Here is a 21,324-nt window from a genome sequence, read left to right on the forward strand (position 1 = left end):
TGGAAACACATTTTTTTTCTGTATTTTAATTATGAAAAATTTCAGTATTTGTACATGATGGTAAATTCCATTATTTCAGCTACCAGAATATTCAGTAGGTTTGTTCTTGTTGTTTTGATAGTGGCCATTCTGGAGGCTAATAACAGATTGTTGATTTTTGTTGTTGTTGATGTTTATGAAAATCATTTCTCTATAGTGGTGCTTCCTCTTTAAAAGTCCAGTGAATCCGTTGATTGGTATCAGCTGCATTAGTCACAGAATTCCAGGTTCACTGAACACGTGGTTAAATATGTTAAATTACGCCACATGTAGAGCTGCGTTTGAGTGTTGTCATTGTGAGCGCTGCTCTCAGAGACGCTCAGAAATACTTCCGAGCGTGGACAAGACTTCTTTTAAAACGTGCCGGTGAAGTGAAATCTTCCACAGGAAGCACAGATGCATTTCTTTTCTATTCAAGTAAATATTCGAGCTTATGTGACAGATCTATGTATTTCTGTGTCAAAGAAACTTCAGTGTAAACTAAACTGAAAATGATTAAATTCAATTTAAACTAAACTATTGTTCATTTTTCTGGTTGAATTTTAAAGCTATAAGTGCAGCTGTTCCCTACAAACAATGTGCAGGTAAATAATAACCAGAGTTGTGCAGTCAGGAAGAGATGGAGGGTGTTTGTAGACAGAGCCAATGGGAGTTCAGTGTTTGCGTGTGTTTGCACATCAGTGTGTCTGAGTGTGTGTGTGTGTGGGGGGGTTCGCCTCTCCTCTCTGCAGTGGACCTGTCGCACACAATACTTAGCACCAGATCAACCCCTCCCATCCCCGCACCCCCTCCCGCCTCTTCCCTATACTCTGTGTGGGATCAAGTCTCACTCGTCCACAGCCTTCATGTCTGACAGTACCGAGGATAGAAGAAGAGGAGGAAGACAGAGAGTGACGGCAGACACATTCTTCTGAGGTTTGGACGCACCCGGGGAAGTTTTTGTCCATGTCACCAGCAGACCTGACGCCAGGACAGCCATCAGCCTGCAGCAGAGCTCTTTGCCCTTTCCACGGATTAATTTAACTAGCCTGGGATTCCATGTAAGTGAAACTGCCCAACTTTCCCCGCGCCCCTTCAGTAATTTTGTCTTTTTATTTTTCAGCTTTTCTTGGTGTGTTTGAAATCCAAGTAGATTTTTTTTCCTGTGCATTAAAGTTCGCAAGACGACCAAAGTAAAAATTGAGAGGCTTCGTTAACGTTCTTCTGTGGGACGATTTGCACTTTTCCAAAATACACACGTTGTTTGTTCTTGGACAGAGTCAGAAGAATAAACCGTGAATAGCGCTTGGAACGCAAATAAAATCCAGTCTGCGTTCCTCACGAGCAGATCACTGTGCTGATGAAAAGCGACCGTTTGATGCTTCAGTTAAATCACAGTGAATGTTAACTTTATACACGGCCGGCGTGACGTGCTTCGAGTAAATCCGACAATTCGCACTTGGTACAAGAGAGCGGTGCTGTTTGCTGCAGCGCTTCTCCGTGGGTAGGTGTTCGAGGCCTGTTTTTCTTTTACCTCTATTTTTGTAATAACCAGAAAGATGATCATCTCGAAACGTGTTCAAACGACGGCGTGACAATATTTGAAAATGTGAAAAATATTTGTGAATGTGAGGAAAACTGATGGGAGGCTGCAGAGGCCCGAGGAAACCCCACGAACCCGCGGACATACACGCGCGCGGATACTCACAAGCTTCACTCTGTATAATCACACTGAAGGGAATCTTCAAGGAAACAGCAGCAACAACAACAATAATAATAATGCTATTATTATTATTGTTATTATTATTATTATTATTGTTCCACAAAATAATTTTGTTTCATTCCTTTAAAATAACAAAAAAGGGAAAGAGCGTGAAACTGTCACTACAGAATAAACAGATCAAAATGTTCGATCACTATAAGCTCGCGCTGTTATTATTATTATTATTATTATTATTATTATTATTATTATTCCACAAAATAATTTTGTTTAATTCCTTTAAAATAATAAAAAAGGGAAAGAGCGTGAAACTGTCACTACAGAATAAACAGATCAAAATGTTCGATCACTATAAACTCAGAAGCTCGCGCTGCTCATATTATTATTTTTATTGTTATTATTATTATTGTTGTTGTTGTTATCATTATAAACATGAAAATCAAAGCGATTGTTCTTTTTTAAATTTATAAATGACCATCTTAGCGTTGCCCCTGCAGGCCTGTACTTTATAGCCTTTTTTGCATATGTTTTCAGATCCGGACATATGAAAATACTTACTTGAATTTGTTTAATCGAAGTTCACGTTTGGCCTCAGGGCACAATGGAAATATTTTACACCCAGCCGAGGGCCGAGGTGCTCCGCTGAGAGGCCAAGGTTCCAGCACAATGACTTATCAACATGTTTACATTACTTTTGTGATCTGTCGAAGTAATAATAACAATAACAACAACAACAACAACAACAACAACAACAACAACAACAACAACAATAATACTAATAATACTACTACTAATAATAACAATAATAATAACAACAATAATACTAATACTAATAATAACAATAATACTAATACTACTACTACTACTACTACTACTACTACTACTAATAACAATAATGATAATAATAATAATAATAATAATAATAATAATAATAATAATAATAATAATAATACAGACTTGGAGTTGACTGTCATTTGTGCTCCATCTAATAATAAGAAGCAGATCGCACACTGTTCAAACACAACCTTTAGTTATAAATGGACCCAGATTCACGCGCGGGACTTAACCCGGCCGTCTGTGAATAAAATCGCGAGTGTTTAGTATTCCCCTGCAGGTCTGAATTTCTGTTAACTAAAGTTGCTTCGCAGACTGAGCTGAATGGGTGAAATGCATTTTTTATCGGGCCTAATAAATTCTTGATGTGGAAACGCTCTGTACTGATCACTGTCGAGAGCTTCTATTGGCTCGCCCAACCAATTATTCCTCCGTGATTCTGCTGCAGGACTTCATCGGCCTCGCTCCCTCAATCATATGCAAATGGCTGTTATAGGAGGGCAGAAATTAACATCTACAAACATTGGACCGAAATTCCATCTGCCGCCTCTTAGGAGGAGGAGGCCCTTAATAAGTTCTCAGACAGCAAAGTGACACACATCTTAATCAACTCTTAATCCCAGGAATTAATTCTCAACGCGTTTATGAATAATTCCCGGGCTAATGCCTGCTGTCCGTGGAAATGCAAGCACGCCGCCGCGCGCACTGCCAGATGGACCGCCAGAACTGCAGAAATGAGAGGATTCCACTTTTTCACAAGTATTTATTGTATTATCGTCAGCAGATATATGCTTTGAGCTCGATTTCACCAGGCTGCTACTCATGCAAAGCGCTTCTGCTCATGCAAACTGTTGATTTGCGTTTACTTCCTAGCAGGACCCCCGCCCGCCTCCTCCAGATTACCCGTGTTTTAGGCTTTGTTTCAAAGCTGAGGTAGAGGTTCGAGTGTGCTCCAGGAAAGAGCCGCGGTCTGTGTTAGAAAGCAGAGGTAAGATCCGTGAAAAAGTCTGCTCAGCTCAGTGGTTCGGTCACGGGAGGCTGTGCGGTCAGTGATTAGTCACACTGTCAGCTGCTGAGGCCCGGCCTGCTCGTTAGCTCGGTGATAGTTTGTTGGACATACTGAGCAGGGAGGGAGGATGAGGGCTTTTGATTTTACAAATATAATCGAGCCCTTCATGAGAAAGTGTGTGTGAGTGCTGGTGGGTGGGGCTGTGGCACGTTGTTTTGGACAAAATGACTGGCTTGCATCACCCGCACTCGCCCTCACTGCCGAGCCAGCCGGCCTCTCGGGCCTCTCAGCACCACATTGACAGCAGGCCCAGCGTCCATCCATCACTGCCACGGCGGATATAGTGCCCCAAACTAGCTCACTGTCATTTCTGGCCAAAATACCGGACCTTGCTGATACTAAACCTGGGCGGCTGTTGCTCTGTCGAGTCCATCGCCGTTTAAGTGGCGTCTGTGGAGGGCTGTTAGCTTTAAAACAGAGAAGTGGCTCAACAACAATCCAGCGCAAAGGTAAACATCCATTGATGGTCTGCTTTTCAAATGAAAAGAGTTCATTATCATATAAGCTGATTGCCTGAATTCATATCTTGTTGCAGTTTTTGCTGCTTTTGTTTGACTTTTACAGTGAAGCCTATAGATGGGCCTTGAATGTAAAAGTGTGTGTTTGTCGTTGTTAAGTCATCCCGTTAAAGAAAAGTTGGAAAATAAAACAGTAACTGATCTTTTTAACCCACCGTCCATGTCAGAGTCATTAATCCAAAGCACTGAGGTCTCGCCCCCCACCCCCGGGATCCAGCTGTAGCTTCCACGCAGTGCTCATTTTCCCGTCTGTTGTGAAATGTTGTCACCATTGTCACGGATGCTCAATAAAAAAAAGAGACTCAAGTCTTTTTTCTCTGAAGTGTAGCAAATGTTGGTGGTGATCACACGAACGTGCTTTTTAAAGGCTGAGAAACAGAAGTGGAAGAAAACGTTGATTCAGATGTGGCACATGTCGCACACCTTTCATCACAACATGTAGGTTGGCCTCAGCGCAGCATCACACCCGCTGACACGATGTGAAGAGGGAGCAGGAAGAAAATGCAGTTGTATGTTTTTGTGTGTTGTTGTGCCAAACAGCATTTGTTCTGTGAACGTTAGTGGAGGACATTTGCATTTGTCAGGCTGAGTTTGGCGTTGTGTGGTTCTTTCTGGGATTACATTTAGTATTCTTACTTGATTTTGTCTTATTAAGCTGACCTCTAAATATTAGGACTTTATGTCCTCTCTGTAGGAGTCTTTAGGTGTGTTTTGCATGGAGCTACAAATATTTGCATAGACTCTTTAGGGCATTTCTGCCAAGAGAAACGGATTAGAACAATAGAATAAAGACAAAACAAGAAAAACTCCATGTGGTCACTGGTTCTACCTCCCATATTTCAAGAGTAGAGTATAGATGAGTGACAAATTAAAAGAAAACCATTGCTACATGTTGAGCCACCACACACACCCAGATTTCTTCAGTGCTCCTTATTGTAAAGATGAAGCTCTCCTGGGAGCTGGAACTTCATCTTGCTCGTTTAGTGTTTGATAGTAGAGCGTAATGTCTGCCAAGCTGGTCTAAAATCTCCTGTAGGTGTTTAACTGACTCCAGATGGAGCGACTGTAATGACCATAACACGCGATTCAGATCATTTTCATCTGCATTAAGCATTAAGTGAGCCATCACATCATATGGATGGAGGCACGGTCCTCCTGGAAGAGACCAGTCCGGTCAGGATAACCATTTCATTTTGACAAAAAGGTCAGAACAACTTTGAGCCCTTTTCTCAAACTTCTTTTCAGGCCATTGCTTTTAATGAATTCCTACCATAAAACAGGGGATAGTGTTTAATCCATGTTAGCAGTGGGATGGTGGTCTTTGATGCAACACCGCAGTCCGAGCCCTCTGATTTAACTCTAGCAGAATGTCAGGCCTGGCATAGTGGCAAACAGAGGACAGGGAAACACATTCGTGATGGAGGGGCTGAGGAGAGGTGGGGGTCACAAATACCCGTTCGCCTGGAAATCTAAATGTGCTGCTTCTAAGTATAAAGCTTGTAACCACAACGTTAACTACACACAGACACTGGCAACATCAAACGGGGAGCAGCCGTATCATCTTTTTAAACCTCTGATGACATGGATTCGCTGACAGTAGCCTCAAGACCTGCTCTGAATTTTCACTCACTAACCGAACGTGGAAAATGCAAAGTCAATCAAAAAGACGAGTAAACATTGGCACCGTGCTGAGTTTAGGGCGGGTCTTTATCCCTTTGATTCCCTTTTCTTTGATTTGATTGAGTCCAGCACTTTGCAGCTGACAGTAACATCGATGAGCCTGCACTGATCCGCTCGCTTCAGGACCGTTTCTACTGGCTTCATTTCTGAACCAGCATTTTGTGATTAAACCAAATCCTGTTTTCACCTCAAAGCCACAAATCATCCCATCGTTTTCTATAACTGCATTTTCAAAATCAGCTGCTTTCAGATTAATAAAACAGTGACCGACACTTTGACCTCACTGTCTTAAGTTTGTCTTGGAAATGTCATAGTGTGTTTTACAGCCAGACCTCTACAGCGCTCCCTGTGTATCCCAAAATAGAGCCAATTCAAGGCAGGTCTACTTATAGCTGCTTGTGTCAGCCTTCTATACAGGGGATCATAATCATAACCACAACCGAGTGTGAAAGGAAAGCTTGGAGAGAGAAGAGAGCATGTATCGACAAGTACAACAAATACACACAGACCCACATGAAACACTGTGATTCAGAGGGTGATACAAAGACGTCAGGTGATCCTCAGATGCAAAGATGATTGTATGCACATGATGAACCACACTGTGTGTTTGATTTGATGCACTTCAAGTCAGAGTATTTGATAATATTTTTGAATTTTTCACGATTATGAAAACTCAGTCCCTTCCTTTTTACATTAAAGAAAGGAGTTGTGCACAACACATGATGTTGGTAACATCAGTATTTTATCAGCTCTGTATGGATTATGGCAGCTGGACATGAGTCATATAAAACTGGAGAAAACATGGATAAATGTTTGAACGGAGTCACGACTGTCCCTGCAGTAAGACAATATTAAAGAAGGATAATCATCTGAAATCAACACTGCAAACAATAAAGTAACAATATTACAAAATGATGAAAATGTTCTTGGAAATAAAATATTTAAAAAGGTAAAATCGTCTTTCTGTTGGTAGAATTGTAGATTTATCAGATGATAATTGTGGTCGCTGACCTTTAGGCCGCTGTTTCTTTCTTTATGCTGACTGCAGGTGGTGAAAAGTGTTCTGACCGTGTCTTTCGCTCCGTGTGTGTCTGTGTGCAGAGCCTGGTTATGGATTTTAACCTTCTGACGGACGGTGATCCCCGCAGCCCGGCGCTGTCGCTCTCAGACTCCGGGACCCCGCAGCATGACCCGGGATGTAAAGGCCTGGACCAGAGCGGTCAGTCTGATCTCTGTCTGACACATGACTGATGCACTGCGCAAATGTACGACTAAATGGTTTATTAGTTTACTCTAACAGCGAGATGATATTTCCGTGAAGATGACTGGAAAAGAAACTGGTGGTTTTCTGCTTTTTCTGCGGGCTGTTGTGTCTGCTGACCTCGAGTGTAATGTCATTTCAGAAGTGAAGAAAGGCTCGGAGTGTTGCGCTGCGAGTGGAATTACATTCTGAGCCTTTTTCATTTGCGGGTGATTTGTGTCGGCGCAGACTCTCTAGGCCCAAACTCAGGCCGATGATAAGCTCTAATCAAACGTCGCTCAATCCGACTTTGAATATGAAAATGAACCGCCGAACAATCAAACGTAATTCTCGCCGTGGACGCGCACCGGACCGGCGCCAGGATCGCGCGCTCTTTACAAGCGAGAAAACTGGAAAAGTTGCGGCCGTCGCCACATTTCTGTGTTTAATCACCAAAGCGACGAAGAACAGCTTCCCGTCAACTCTTCCGCCAATTTCTACGTGACCGTGAGACGGACGGACACCGAGAGGCGGCGGCTTCAGTTCCGTTCTTACAGAGAAACAAACTGTGTTTGATGAAGCTGCCACTCATCTTCGCTATAAAAAAATTAACCCACTGAAATTTTTATACGTTTCACAGACTTGCGTGACGTGACCGGTCGTACATAAGAATCATCGTCTCCGCTCTCTAAGGTCTGATCTGAACCCAGACACCCGTCTGCCAGTCCGTGTCAGTGCCGTGAGGCTGTGTGTTTATGTGTGTGTAACCCAATCTAATGGCTCCACTCCGCCACGAGATCCGTGGCACTAACAAACTGTCAAACACGCGCTATTCTAAAGAGAAATACGGCGCTCCCTCCGCAGCACCTGCTGTCGCCTTTTGTTCTCCTGCTTCTGTCACATTTCTCATCCAGTTAAAACTGCTTATTATTATAATAATAAATCAAAGAAAGCTTTTAGTTTGAAGGTAAAACTCAGTGTTTAAAGTTCAAAATCTAAATCACACAATTTATGAATTACAAGCCTTTACTCCACAATCAAAACCCAAAATAACTCTACTTCATAAACAATGAATACATTGATGCCAGGTCACTCATGGAAATGAGATTTTAATCTCAATGAGATTTTTTACCTGGATAAATAAAAGACTAATAATAATAATTATAATAATAATAACATTAAAGTCTGGTCATAACTTCCATTTACCAAACACACACACACACACACACACACACACACACACACACACACACACACACACACACACACACACACACACACACACACACAGGCTATTTTATATATATGCGTGTGTGTTACTTTCAGTTTAATGTTCACGTGATCATGAACAAAACATACAACCTTAAGCTCTGTTATTCTGGAGAATAGGTTGCCACACCTCACCACACCGAGCTGACGCCTATGCTGCAGGCGTAACTGAACGAGTGTGCGGTGCTACTGGACGCTTTCTCTCTGGATAAAAGGCTCCACTCCTGTAAAACCTGACTGGCTTCTGAAAGCTGGGATCTGGACTCGTCTACGTTTAGCAGCTCATGTCTTTTTCTTCTTTCTGTGAATGCATCTTGCTCTTTGTTTTTTTTCCCAGCTGTTGAAAAGTAATTTGGTTAAAAGCTTCTTGAAGTTGTTTTCCGTATTAAAATCTCAGAGAGGCTGACCTGGAAGGACTTTGTCATGTTGGCACATTATCAGTCCGATTGCTCCTATTGTCCGTCGCTGCATTACTCTAAAAGTCGCTGCCCTTTCGTCCGTATTGTGTTATAGATTCTGGCCTTAAGTGACAGCTTACCCAGTGTCAGTTTACTGCCAGATAGCAGCTTCAGCTTATTCATTTGGTCGGTGGTCCCTTGGAGCCTGCTTTTAAACCCTGCTGATCATTTTGAACTGCTCCCAGAGAGCTAAGCCCTCACCAAACAGAGCCCAACCTGCCCTCGTCACAAAAGCCTGATCCACAGGATTAACTGGCCAACTAATTTCACTTCTTTCTGTGAGGTCCTCAAATTGCAGGAGTCAGATCTGTCAGAGAGGAGGCCTGGCAGACATAACATGCAGTCCCTTAAACACTGCACTGGGGGCGAAATGCAATCACTCTGTTCTCCTGCACATCTCTGACCATAATGCACTGTTTGCAGGCATTCCCTGCAGGCAACACGATGTTACGTTCTGGGACAGAGCGATACCATCTGATGATTCTCTCACATTATTATCCAGTCAGTTTCAGCTGGTCTGGATAGTGCCGGAGCCATCCAGCATGAAAGGTGTCAGAAAAATGTTTCCAGTGTCTCTAGCTCTCTCCGAAGCCAGCAAAATCCCCATTTTGGGAAATCACTGTCCTACGGCATTCGGATGATTTCCCAGAAAAGAACCTGAGCGTTCAGTTTTTCTGGTGTCTATATTCAAACAAGTAGGACATGTTTATAAAATAATAAAGTACATTTCCTGTGGTTTTTCACTCTCAATCTTTTCTTAATGATTATTAATGGATGCTGGAAGCGCATCAAAAATACACAAGTTCAAATGCAGAGATGGTCATGGAAGTGATGCGTGGTTGCTGTGCGACAACCCAGCAGCAACCCTGAAACAGCAGCTGTACTGCTGAAGCTTTAGGATGCAGGAAACCCAAAACTCAGGCATAAACCGAACTGGGAACAGTAAGAACAGAAGCACACACAGCACAGCCTGGGTGTAAGGACACGACAAGGAACAGAGGAAAGGTAAGGGCGCAGAGAAAACACCTGGGGGACACAATCCACTAATGAGCCAAGAAAGCCAAAGCCCAGTGTGACACACATGGAAACAGGGACTATCAAAATAAAACAGGAAACGCACGAGCTCGGCATGGACAAAAAGGTAAACAAACAGACTTCTGGAGACGGATACACGTGAACAGACTAAATACAAGAGAAGTGACACAGGAGCAAGGGAACCCCGAGAGCACTTAACCAAACACAAAGTAAGACGTGGAAGTATGATAACAGAAGCACAGGCAAGGATGGCCTCTGTAATCACAACGTGGAACGGACTCTGAATGTCAGGAATACAAGTCCGAACAGAGCCGGGCCGCGGCACTCCTTATGTTCACGCACACTTCCAGAGAAACACTTTATTTTTATGATCCGGGGCAACAGGAAGAGCAGTTTGTAAATATCACAAAAAAGAAAACAACAAATAAAAACATTAACACTGCTTCTGCCAACTATTTAACACACAATATGACTATAACAAATATCACTGATGTTAAAGTCTGTTTCTGTGTTACTCGGACGTTAGCTTGCATGTTAGTTTTGTGACATTACTTAAAGTGAAAACACTTCAGATTTATCTACATAAAACCACTTTGTTTCCTAATTTATACAAATTTAAAATTTGCACGTTAATTTGCACATTTTAACTTTACTGCATAACAAAACTGGATCTGTTTGCACTGGTATAATGGTTAAATGGGTCCAGTCAGATGGGTGCTTGAAGCCTGACTCCTCCTGTAGCCTCTCACTCAGTGTTTGAGTATTAGAGAGTACTTAGACATGGATGTAGGAGGGACATGACTGTATGTATGACTGGATGACCTTTACTTGAAAGGTACCATGTGACCACCATTTACCAGTTATAAATGAGATGACTGTGGGTATAAAATGAAAACCATTTGTTAACTTCCTGAGTACGAGTCAGAAAAGCATAGATGCTGAATGAACTGAGAAACCAGCAAACACTCTTGTTTTCATGTATTTTACTTAAAGGTTACAGTCAATAAATGTTTTATACATATTTACACATTTCTGTTATTTGAGAAACGAGTTCCTCCTTGTAGGTGTGGTGCTGATTACAGTGATGTACAGCAGGTGTAGTTGGTGTTAAATGACTTCTTATGGATTTGTTGATTAATGCTGATCAGTTTTATTGGCCTTTATTACTTACAGCGAACATATGACAGAAATCTGAGTCACTGTGTCCACAGCTGCTTTCATGTGGTCTTGAGTAGAGTACAGTTATGACTGTGAGCTGATTTGCATCGTCAGCCACGGCAACATGCAGTTATATGCATGTTTCTTCCTTTTAAAAAACGGGTATGTTTAATTCTAATCATTACTGTACAGTCATGTATGAACCTTCACGACCAGCCATTTGATAGTCTATAGAGTCGTTGCTGTCACTTCCTCCTTGTGTCTCATGCAATGTGTTATACCCTGTGTGTCTGTAGACACAGAGAAATCCCAGCAGAACCAGCTGGACGAGTCCAGCGCCGAGGACGGCTCTCTGAAGAAGAAGCAGCGGCGGCAGAGAACACACTTCACTAGCCAGCAGCTGCAGGAACTGGAGGCCACCTTTCAGAGGAACCGCTACCCTGACATGAGCACCAGAGAGGAGATTGCAGTATGGACCAACCTCACCGAGGCTCGGGTCAGGGTGGGTACATGAGTGCTGTCATGGTGGGGAGAGGGAAGCCCTGACTGTATTTTGTTCCAGTATAGGTGACAAGGCTGCACAACATGTTTCCAAGCATTTCCCTGCATTAACGTTTGGTGGCCTTTGACTGTGTCCCCCAAGTGTGCAAACTTATTAACTGTGACCTCTGCAAACCACAACTTTAGTGCCATTGTCAAGCTTGGCAAAGTTAAACCTGCTACTTCTAAGTGTGCGTTCACAGTGACTGCAGCACTGCGTGAAAAATCGTGATCTCCTTAATTTGAATGGCGTCAGCCTGCACAGGAGAAGGCAGAGTGCAGAGCTCAGGCAAATAAGATGCAGACGTCTCCTCACAACATGTTGTTGTCCAGCAAGTCTATGAGCCAGTCCCACAGATGAGTCTGTGATGGGCTACTGTTCATAAACAATAGTGACAAATGGACTCTGACATATTACTCTGCTTTTACTTCAGGGTGGAATTATTCTTATTCTAATTTCATCAAGTGAAACGAGCCTTTTTAGCTTTGTTGGCTCTTCAGAGTTTGAACCAACTTTCTTCTGATTGGCTGCAGGTGGGAAGGTTTGTGTGCACACAGCACGAGCTGAAAGGACCACATCAGAAATATCTCCCTCACTTTGTGCACCTCCAAAAATTCAAAGGCAGAAAAGTGTCTTTGCAATCTGGGGGGTTTAATCCTGTCGGATCTTCATCTGCTCAGGAAAACACTTCACTCTGTAATACTGATTGTAATCTTTAAAATTTATGTTCATCTGTAAAGCTGGGGCAGAATTCATGATTTTAGCACAACTCAAGAACGGGATACGTCAGTCTTCTGTGTGCACCGTGCTATTCAATGTTGAAATATGTCATTAACAAATCTGCCCCCATGGATGTGACTCCATGTAATTAGCTGGGTAAAACATTTTGTTCCCTTCACCAAAGCGTGAGTTTGGACAATAAACCTAAATGTTAGGACGTGGCCACACCCACTGGTTTGGTCATTGTAGCTATATGAAGCAGGAGGACACACATTGTGATGGATGACAATACAATCGCTGGCCTGCCTGACAAGTAATGGATCAAATTAATGTTGGCTGTAGGAAAGGTCACATAGCACGCACGCTCGGCTGATATTTGGAAAGGACAATAGAGCGCACATCGTGTCGTTCCTAACGTCCATCGGTGGAATCTAAAAACTCTCGATGCGGACCGTTGAAGCAGATTCCTCCATGTTCCAAAGATTTCATCTGTCAGTGTGATTCGTGTGATTTGTCAGGGAGCTATTGTTAAACATCAAAGCTGGCTGTGCTGTGCCAGTTTTTACTTAAAGTGACTTTAAAGCGAGGCAATGACAGTCATGTTTCCAACTAAAACATGTATTTCAGGATGTTGTGCGTGTGGGAACAATCACTGTGGATCCGAAACAAAGTGGTTTTGTGGCACAACCTGCCCCCGGTGTGCGGTAACCATCCAGTGTAGTTGTAGGATCTGGTTTTGTGTGCAAAGTTCACCGTAGCAATCACAGTTAGTTTAAATATGTCTGTGAAGGTTCTCAGTCATCACAGTCTAAGGAGCCCGGAAAGAAAAAAGAGTCTGGACTTGTTTGAGTTACTCATAGTGCAGCTTACAGAGCGCTAAAACATTTCATCTGTAAATGTTCACACAAAACAAAAGTTTGATTTTGTTGCCTTTCAAAGTAAGTTTGAGAACTTCTATGTGCTTCATTCTTGTGCAATGAGGCTCTCCTCTCTGCAGGATGAGGAAAATGGTTGACTCTTTAAAAATGTGCGGTCACATGACCCACTTCCTCTATGGTTTCGTAGAAACAGGGCGTGGCACAGATCACCCCACTGTTGATAAGACGGATTCTTGGGTAAAGAGCGAACTGATCATAAAGAACTTCTACGTGATGCATTATTGGTTTTCATTTCATTTTGGATCAGCGTGATCTACACTGACTGTATGTTGAACTGAACGCTGACATCAGCAGATTAGCAGACTCATATTTTTGGATTTGAAATGTGAAATACACCCCATGAAATACACTCCGCATCAGGGCGTGGCCGGCCTTACACTTTCATGTTCTTGTCATGGCTTTGTGTCAGTCTTAAATTAAAAATTATAATCAAATGTTCAGAGACTCGGACAAATCCAAGGTTGGTTTCAGTGCAGGAGATTTAAATTGACTGTCGGTGGCATATTCAGCGGCAGGTAAGTGGGACTTTAGTCGGGGCGTGCGGTAAATCAGTGCTGATAATGATGCTGGATGAGAAACGTTTGTACAACTCAGTGAATGTTGGTGGATGGCAGCACATTTTGTAAAGACATCCAAAGTATTAGATGTAATGATGATGTAAAGTGCTACATGCCAGTACTCGCCTTAAATCTATTGCAAACATTGTTGATTCCTGGTCTAAGGAGAGTTAAAACCTAACAGATAAATGAAGCTTTTAACCTGCTTGTGTGGCTTAATAGAGTCGAGGTCTCAGAGGTCAGCACGTTTGGTCTCTTACTCTAAAGATGAGACTAAATTGAATAAACAGCTCCCAACAGTCAGGAGTGCTCTGGGTTTGCTAAACCTGTAAACTAAAGCTGGCAGTTGTTGAGCGGGTTGCTGTGAAACCTGATTATTGTTTGGTAGGTTTGGCTTTCTGACAGCTCGGGTCAGTCAGGTGACGCACTAAAGACGGGCCCAGTCTCTGCACTGGTAGATGTGTCAACAGACGAAACTGGGTCAGAGTTTCTGTGGTGACTATTTTTCAGGCACAGACAAAAAGTAACAAAGTGGAGTACGGTAACCAGTCCATCTCATCAAATGTGTCTCACTGTGGTTTCAGAGGGATCGTTGGATTTGTGTATTTATTTCAGCAAAAGACGCATAAAAGTGAAAAAAACCTCTCTCAGAAACCTTCAAACAGCATTGCAGACGACTCTCACAAGCTTGTCCTGACACTTCTCTGTTACTGTAGGATCGGGTGATGCACAGCATGCACCAACACAGAGGTTCAGGAGGATTAAAGCAGCAGAAAACGTGAATATGACAGACATGTGGTTCTGAACAGATCACCAGGAAGCAAATATAAAGTGTTTTTCACAGACATGTAGTCACAAAGCTCTGTGCATCACAAATGAAAACGACAGGAATAATGACAATAAACTCATAGGAAATACAGTTAATAAGATAAAAAAAACAAAACAAGGAAAAATACAGAAAAAAATAAATTCAAACAAAACAGAATAAAGAAACAAAAATGTTTGTAAGGACTTTGAGTCCATAGAGTCAGCTGAACAAAGTCTTTGTGCTGAAAAGCTCCGTCACCCCGAGCTTCAAGGGTAGACCGCCCGCAGGGGCGAGACGGGAATTAAAATATATATTTATATATATGTAAAATAATTTAAAAATGACTTCTAAAATCTGCAGGAAGCCAGTGTAAAGAGTATAAAATAAGAGCACTGAAGCACATTACTGATCTGGCAGTGGTATTTTCTATAGCTTGGAGATGTGACAGAGAAGTGGCTGAGTGGAGCGTCACAGTCATCTGTGCACGATATCAGAAATATATGCACAATTTTCTCCGGTTCAGCCGAGGAAACTCGAGCTCACAGTTTAGTGTTGCTTAATGAAAGAAACGGGGATGTGAAATAGCGTTTACATGTCAATCAGAGTGAATCAGATATTACACCAAGTATTTATATGGATGGTGGAGTGTGTCAAACACCATTGTTCTGCAAAGTTTGTCCAGAAATGTAGCTACAGAAGAACTCCTCTCATTTTGAAAAACCCTAGATTTGAATTTTCCACTAAAGCTTTAATCCGATATATATCCTCCAAATATAGGGCCATAAAAGCACCAATGTGACGCTTGCCCTTCCCTGACATTTCTTTCATTGAGATTTCGCAATTCAAATAAGTGAATTATGAGTTTTAATAAGCCTTTCCTAATATGACTGTTTGACAGTACACTTACTGTCTGTGATCATCACGTATTTCAGAGACTGTGGGTTCGTGCGCACACAATATTACTGAGTATTTGACAGAGAGTTATGGTTAAGAGACAGTTTCTAACTTTCTTGGTCCTTCGCTTTTGTCTTTGTTATTGAAATAAAATTATGAGTGAAACTGTTAGACGTCAACTTTCAGATAAATTACATCTTCCTGTCTGTGGCATTTCATGCTGTGTGTTTCTCTACAGTTTAACCTTTTCTACCCTCAACATTACCTGTTGGCTCTGTCATTGCAAATGAACTTTCATGTAACTTCCACAAAACAATAAAAAACAAAAAGAATAAAAGTTTTTTAATTAGAGCTAGTCTTAATTTGATGTAGCAGCTAAAATAAGTATTAAAATGTTACCAGTTTTCTAAGTAAATATATTTGTAAATGTGATACAACAACACATATAAAAGGTGTCACACAAGGAACATCTCATGATCTCAAGACCTCTGCAGCCTCACTGCTGCAAAACATACTGATGGCGTTGGTTAAAGAAGAAAGGACTGAAGGTGCCAGCGAGCACTGTTGGGGCCATAATCACCATAACCACGTTTATAATGACACAAATTGCCAGATATTTATGAAACTATTCTTTTTAGTGAGATATAGCCTTCATGCTGTTCTTTAAACCAAAATATGTTATGGAAATATGAGCATGCTGTGCAGCACTGAGAAAGCTTACATGCTGGAGTTGTAACAATGTTTGAAAAATCTCAAAATAAAATATATATGAACTTATATTTGTATGATTATACAAACTACGATTCTGAGCCCAGTGCAGAATTGTCAGGTATAGTGTTCCCACAGTGTTCCCACAGTGTTCACATAGTGTTCACATAGTGTTCCCACAGTGTTCCCACAGTGTTCCCACAGTGTTCCCAGTGTTCCCACAGTGTTCACATAGTGTTCCCACAGTGTTCCCACAGTGTTCCCAGTGTTCCCACAGTGTTTCCACAGTGTTCACATAGTGTTCCCACAGTGTTCCCACAGTGTTCCCACAGTTTCCACAGTGTTCACATAGTGTTCCCACAGTGTTCCCGCAGTGTTCCCACAGTGTTCCCATAGTGTTCCCACAGTGTTCCCACAGTGTTCCCTTCCAAACTGGCAGATGTACAAACATCCAGAATGACCACACAGTGATATCTGTGAGTTAGGAGATGCTGAGCATTGTGTATTGTCCTAATTATGATGAGTTATGTATACCTGTGTTTAATGGAATTGTCTGGGTTTATTAATGACGACAGAATAAAACAGTGTTTTGGGGTTACAATACATATACGTATATGTATGTTTTTATAGATGTTCCAAAAATGTAACAAATACAGACAAAATGTAAGGTTTTCTTCTGAAAAGAAGGCAGCTGTAACGATTCACTGTCTGAGCTTGTTTGTCTGATGGTTTCTGTGCAACCTGACTGTGGAGCTGCAGCTTTCACGAGTAACTGAAGGATTTAAACCAGGAAAGTGAAGCCAAAAAAGAGAATTCAGAACATGTCCAGCTGTGTTTGTGAAAAAAGAACGTTTTGGATGCCAAAACAATGTTCTTATGCCTCACACTGACCTGTTCATACACACACTGTATGAACTGTAACATATAACTAGCTATTTTTGTGCGTCCTAGGTATGGTTCAAGAACCGGCGTGCCAAGTGGAGAAAGCGCGAGAGGAACCAGCAGGCAGAGTTATGCAAAAATGGCTTCGGTGCCCAATTCAATGGACTCATGCAGCCCTATGATGACATGTACACGGGTTATTCCTACAACAACTGGGCCACCAAGAGCCTAGCAGCAAGCAGCCCACTCTCTGCCAAGAGCTTCCCATTCTTTAACTCAATGAATGTAAGCCCCCTGTCATCCCAGCCCATGTTCTCCCCACCAAGCACCATCCCCTCCATGAACATGGCCTCTAGCATGGTGCCCACAGCAGTAGCTGGAGTTCCTGCTACGAGCCTCAACAACCTGGGCAATCTCAACAACCTCAACAGTCCCTCAGCACTCAACTCGGTAGCAGTGACCGCAGCCACCTGCCCCTACGCCACCACAGCCAGTCCCTACATGTACAGAGACACCTGTAACTCCAGTCTGGCCAGCCTGCGGCTCAAGGCCAAGCAGCACACCAATTTCGCCTATCCAGCAGTGCAGAACCCCGTGTCCAACTTGAGCCCCTGTCAATATGCTGTGGACCGGCCAGTATGAACTAGAAACTCTGACTCAGTCAACCAGCTGTAAACTCACTGCTACCCCACTTCACATCTCCTTAGTTCCATCTGTAACGTGGCCGATGCACAGCAGACTGCCAGCTTGTGTGTTCATGGTACACAATAAGAGTTATCTCCACAACTGACACAACAAATAGACGTGTTCAGATGGACCACTGCGCTTTGTCGCTGAACTGACCAACTGCTTCAAATGATTTTTAAATATTATTGTTCCTTTTCATTTTTGCCTTCTTTTGAACTGCATGATTAGAATAAATGTAGAAACCAAGGCTAAAGAAAACAAAGATGCTGCAACTGGACTGCTGCTGGCCCACAAAACCCTTTGAGCTGCAGTCTTCGCTGCAAAGACAACTGGAAGATGTATATAGTTGAATTTTTCTGTTTGTTTTGTATGTGAAAAATATATCAAATGTAGTACGGATGACAGGAGCATGTTCTACAAATACAAAGGCCTAGTTTGATGTTCTATGAGCACATTCTTTAAGAACTTTATTGTGAATTCCTCGACCGTTGAAGGATCATAGGTCAAAGGTCGGCTTGGAGAGGTGACAGGTTAGTCCTGAAATACGAGCACAACCTCGAATTTAAACAAACAAACACACACACATGCACCAGAATGAGCAAGAAGTTTCAAGTAAATATAAAAAGCCATTGAGTATATAGATTTGTGTGGTGTTATACAAAGAAAGTCCATGACTGTAAACATGTATGTAAGAGTGCAGTTGTTATAACAAAAAACCAAACAAAAAACAAGCGAGCTTTCTTCCTGGTGTAGCCTGCTTTGTCTCATTCATGAACCAATTAAAGGATCCGATTCTATGAACCGTGGAGAGCATCTATCACTCCGTTTCTCTCATTTCAAAGACGTGACACGAACTAAAACATGCTGTTCTCAAAGCAATGTGCATGATGTGATGGAAACAGACTCACCTCAGCAGCAAGTAGCAGGCTGGAAGAGAGTTCGATGGGAAATAGTGCTCACTGATATGTTTGACCTACAGTGTGAGTGGTGCCCACAGGAGATCCAGTAACGCTGAGAGAATTCACAGAGACGCTGCCAGTATTATATAAAGGCTTTGAGGAGCAGGGTGTCCCAGCAAAGTCAGAAACAAGGAGTTTGCATCAACATTTCCACTGCTGTTCCCTTTATCGGACTCATTCAGCTTTAAACCACAGGGTGACTTTATCTCGAGTGGGTTTTAACACTGAAGCACTGTGAAACTCCCAGAATTAATATGGAGAGTATGAAGAAAATGAAGACACTTAAAAAAATCATTTTATATAAAAATTAAACAAAAATCTTAATATTCCTTTGATTATGGACCGTGAGGCAAATACAGAGTTTAAAGAAAAATCTCTATGAATATGTTTAGATCTTCTAACACAATTTTCAGCATGTTTTTGTGACACAAAGTCAGAAGCCATAAACAAAAAGCAACAATCAAATGCCACACGTTTACAGTAGGAGCCTTTTACCTTTTCAGTGCTTTTCTCTCCATCACTTTTAAGACAGTTTTTACTCAGAAGACTTACCAGATGAGCGTGCTTTGGAACAATGGAGAAGAAGATTTAATGTGAAGCATCGTGGATGTTTGAAGCTTGTTACCAGCTCACGGTTAAGCTAAATCAAGCCTCAGAGACCAGGGTGGGGCTGGAAAACAAGATGTTAGAGGGGCAAATATTTCTTCTTATCCATATTTAAACACTTATTGAATTACCAATGGCTGAACTTAATGCACGCGTTCTTTGTTTCTCTATTGATTTATTTCTATGTATTATAATTATAAACATATCTATATATTAATTAGATCTATTTCATTACAAATGTCATTTATTAGACCAGCTGTAAGAACACAAAAAGGAAAATATTTTAGAAATCTGTCAAAGACGTAAATAACTGGTTTCACACCCGCCACATTGGAGTTCTCTGAGAAGCCAGAAATCAATCAAGCTTAATATTCAACGACTCACATTTTTCATTTCTTTTCAGGAATACAAATAAATATGTGTCATTTTTGTATCTTAATTAAATAAACAAAATAAAAAAATTTTCAGCTTTGTTGAAAAACAGTAAATTTAAAATGAAAAAATAACAATAATTAGAATTAAAAATATTATATTTTGAAATCTAATTTCACATATTGTGAACGCTTGCAGGTGGATTAACATCACACAAACAAAAACAATGACTCTCAGCTGTCCTATTGGCTGAGGGTGTAATTAACTCATTAAGGCCTGTATGTCCATAATTACATTACAGCCCTGCAAAATCAATAGAATTATTTTACTTCTCAGGCTGAATGAGATGCTTGTTTTTAAAATGAAATATTAAATCCTATAATAATAAAATCAAACAGACATTCTCCAGTGGAGATCCTGATCACAGGACCTTTCATCAGATACTGATTGTTGTGTGAGTGTTTTTTAAGATTTGTTGTAATAATTAATAATCCAGTAATATTCTTCATACAGCTGAAGAGTCACATTTGCATAAGCTTCTATATAAACTTCTATTCACCAGAATTATGAATATTTAAAAACAGGCCAAATCACCCACATCTAAAGAACAGTAATGACTACATCACCCTAAATGTTAAGCTGTAGATTAAGGGTGTTGTGCACACACAAACATGTGCTGCAGTATTAAACACACCCTCAGAGACAAAGCAGCACTGTCAGATTGTACAACAAGCAGCAAGGAGCGCTCAAATTAACCTGCTGATCCAGCTGCAGCGAGTCTCCTGGTGGCCTCCTCACAGACCTGTTTTGTGGAGTGAAGAGAAACGGTCACAGTATGTGCTCCTCACAGCCACACCACAATAAAGAATCAATACTCCACCGGAGGGTTTATAGGTCCCCGATGTTTCCTCAGACCCACAGAAAGAGAGGAGAGGGCACAGAGCGTGGTCTGGAAAAAATACAGAACGAAGGAAGTTCTAACAATTACCTCAGAGAGTAGGGGAGAAGAGCAAACTAACAGGGAGGAGTTAGCGCTAGAAACAGAGAAGATTCAGCCGTTCTCTAGTTTTGCTTTAACCTAATATTTCATAAATGGTTTTAAAACAATCCCGACACCTCAGAGGAAGTCAGGGATTATGCTTTAAGAAATGATGCATTAATTACTTTTAACATAAGGACTTTAGATGATTATGTTCAAAATAGAAAAGGATAGATTTGATATATGTACAACACCGATGAAGACGTAATCTAATGTTTGTAATATTTTTATTTACATTATAATCACTACTATATTACTTTTTTAAAAAAAGCATAATTTTAAAATAGAATTAGACAGGCGGCGTGGCATAAATGACACGTCTGGAGAGTTTAGGAGTCAAAAATATTAATTAGAACATATTACAGTTTTTGCCCGTTGCCTGAACACATTTTGCAAAACTTTGCTCATTGTGCCAAAACCCTAAACACAAGTACACATGACACAACACTGGGAAATATACCATTCACATCTGCACCAAATTGAAACTCTACTCTCAAAACCTAAACTCTGCTATCAAAACCTGACATTCCTTTGTCAAAATGTAACTCTGTTGACAAAATGACACATACTTGCATCATATGCAAACACTTACAGAGCAGGGGGAACACACTAGT

The 21,324-nt window shown here is 41.4% G+C and overlaps 1 protein-coding gene across 2 annotated transcripts; it reads left to right on the forward strand.

Annotated features, from left to right (window-relative positions):
- The first annotated feature begins 909 nt into the window (after positions 1-909).
- Positions 910-18,522, forward strand: pitx3 (paired-like homeodomain 3). 2 transcript variants are annotated; one of them, XM_086258195.1, is made up of 4 exons: positions 910-1,079; positions 6,941-7,058; positions 11,296-11,501; positions 17,117-18,522. In XM_086258195.1, the coding sequence occupies exons 2-4, from the start codon at positions 6,950-6,952 to the stop codon at positions 17,687-17,689; spliced, it is 888 nt and encodes a 295-aa protein (XP_086114321.1). In that variant the 5' UTR covers positions 910-1,079; positions 6,941-6,949; the 3' UTR covers positions 17,690-18,522. The 2 variants fall into 2 exon arrangements, with proteins under 2 accessions (XP_086114321.1, XP_086114322.1); XM_086258196.1 differs by lacking the exon at positions 910-1,079 and adding an exon at positions 3,854-4,090.
- Positions 18,523-21,324: the final 2,802 nt, after the last annotated feature.

This window comes from Aulonocara sp. 'chitande type north' Nkhata Bay, linkage group LG13 (genome assembly GCF_057382095.1).
Source record: "Aulonocara sp. 'chitande type north' Nkhata Bay isolate Kocher_YH1m ecotype deep benthic linkage group LG13, A_spYH_male_GT1.1, whole genome shotgun sequence".
NCBI classification, from domain to species: Eukaryota; Metazoa; Chordata; class Actinopteri; order Cichliformes; family Cichlidae; genus Aulonocara; species Aulonocara sp. 'chitande type north' Nkhata Bay.

What these genes read in the sequence shown, in the direction of transcription:
- pitx3 (XM_086258195.1), top strand. Translation starts at nt 6,950, where the DNA reads ATGGATTTTAACCTTCTGACGGACGGTGATCCCCGCAGCCCGGCGCTG. An exon ending in TAAAGGCCTGGACCAGAGCG is followed by an intron (nt 7,059 to 11,295) that starts GTCAGTCTGATC and finishes GTGTGTCTGTAG; the next exon opens with ACACAGAGAAATCCCAGCAG. An exon ending in TCACCGAGGCTCGGGTCAGG is followed by an intron (nt 11,502 to 17,116) that starts GTGGGTACATGA and finishes TGTGCGTCCTAG; the next exon opens with GTATGGTTCAAGAACCGGCG.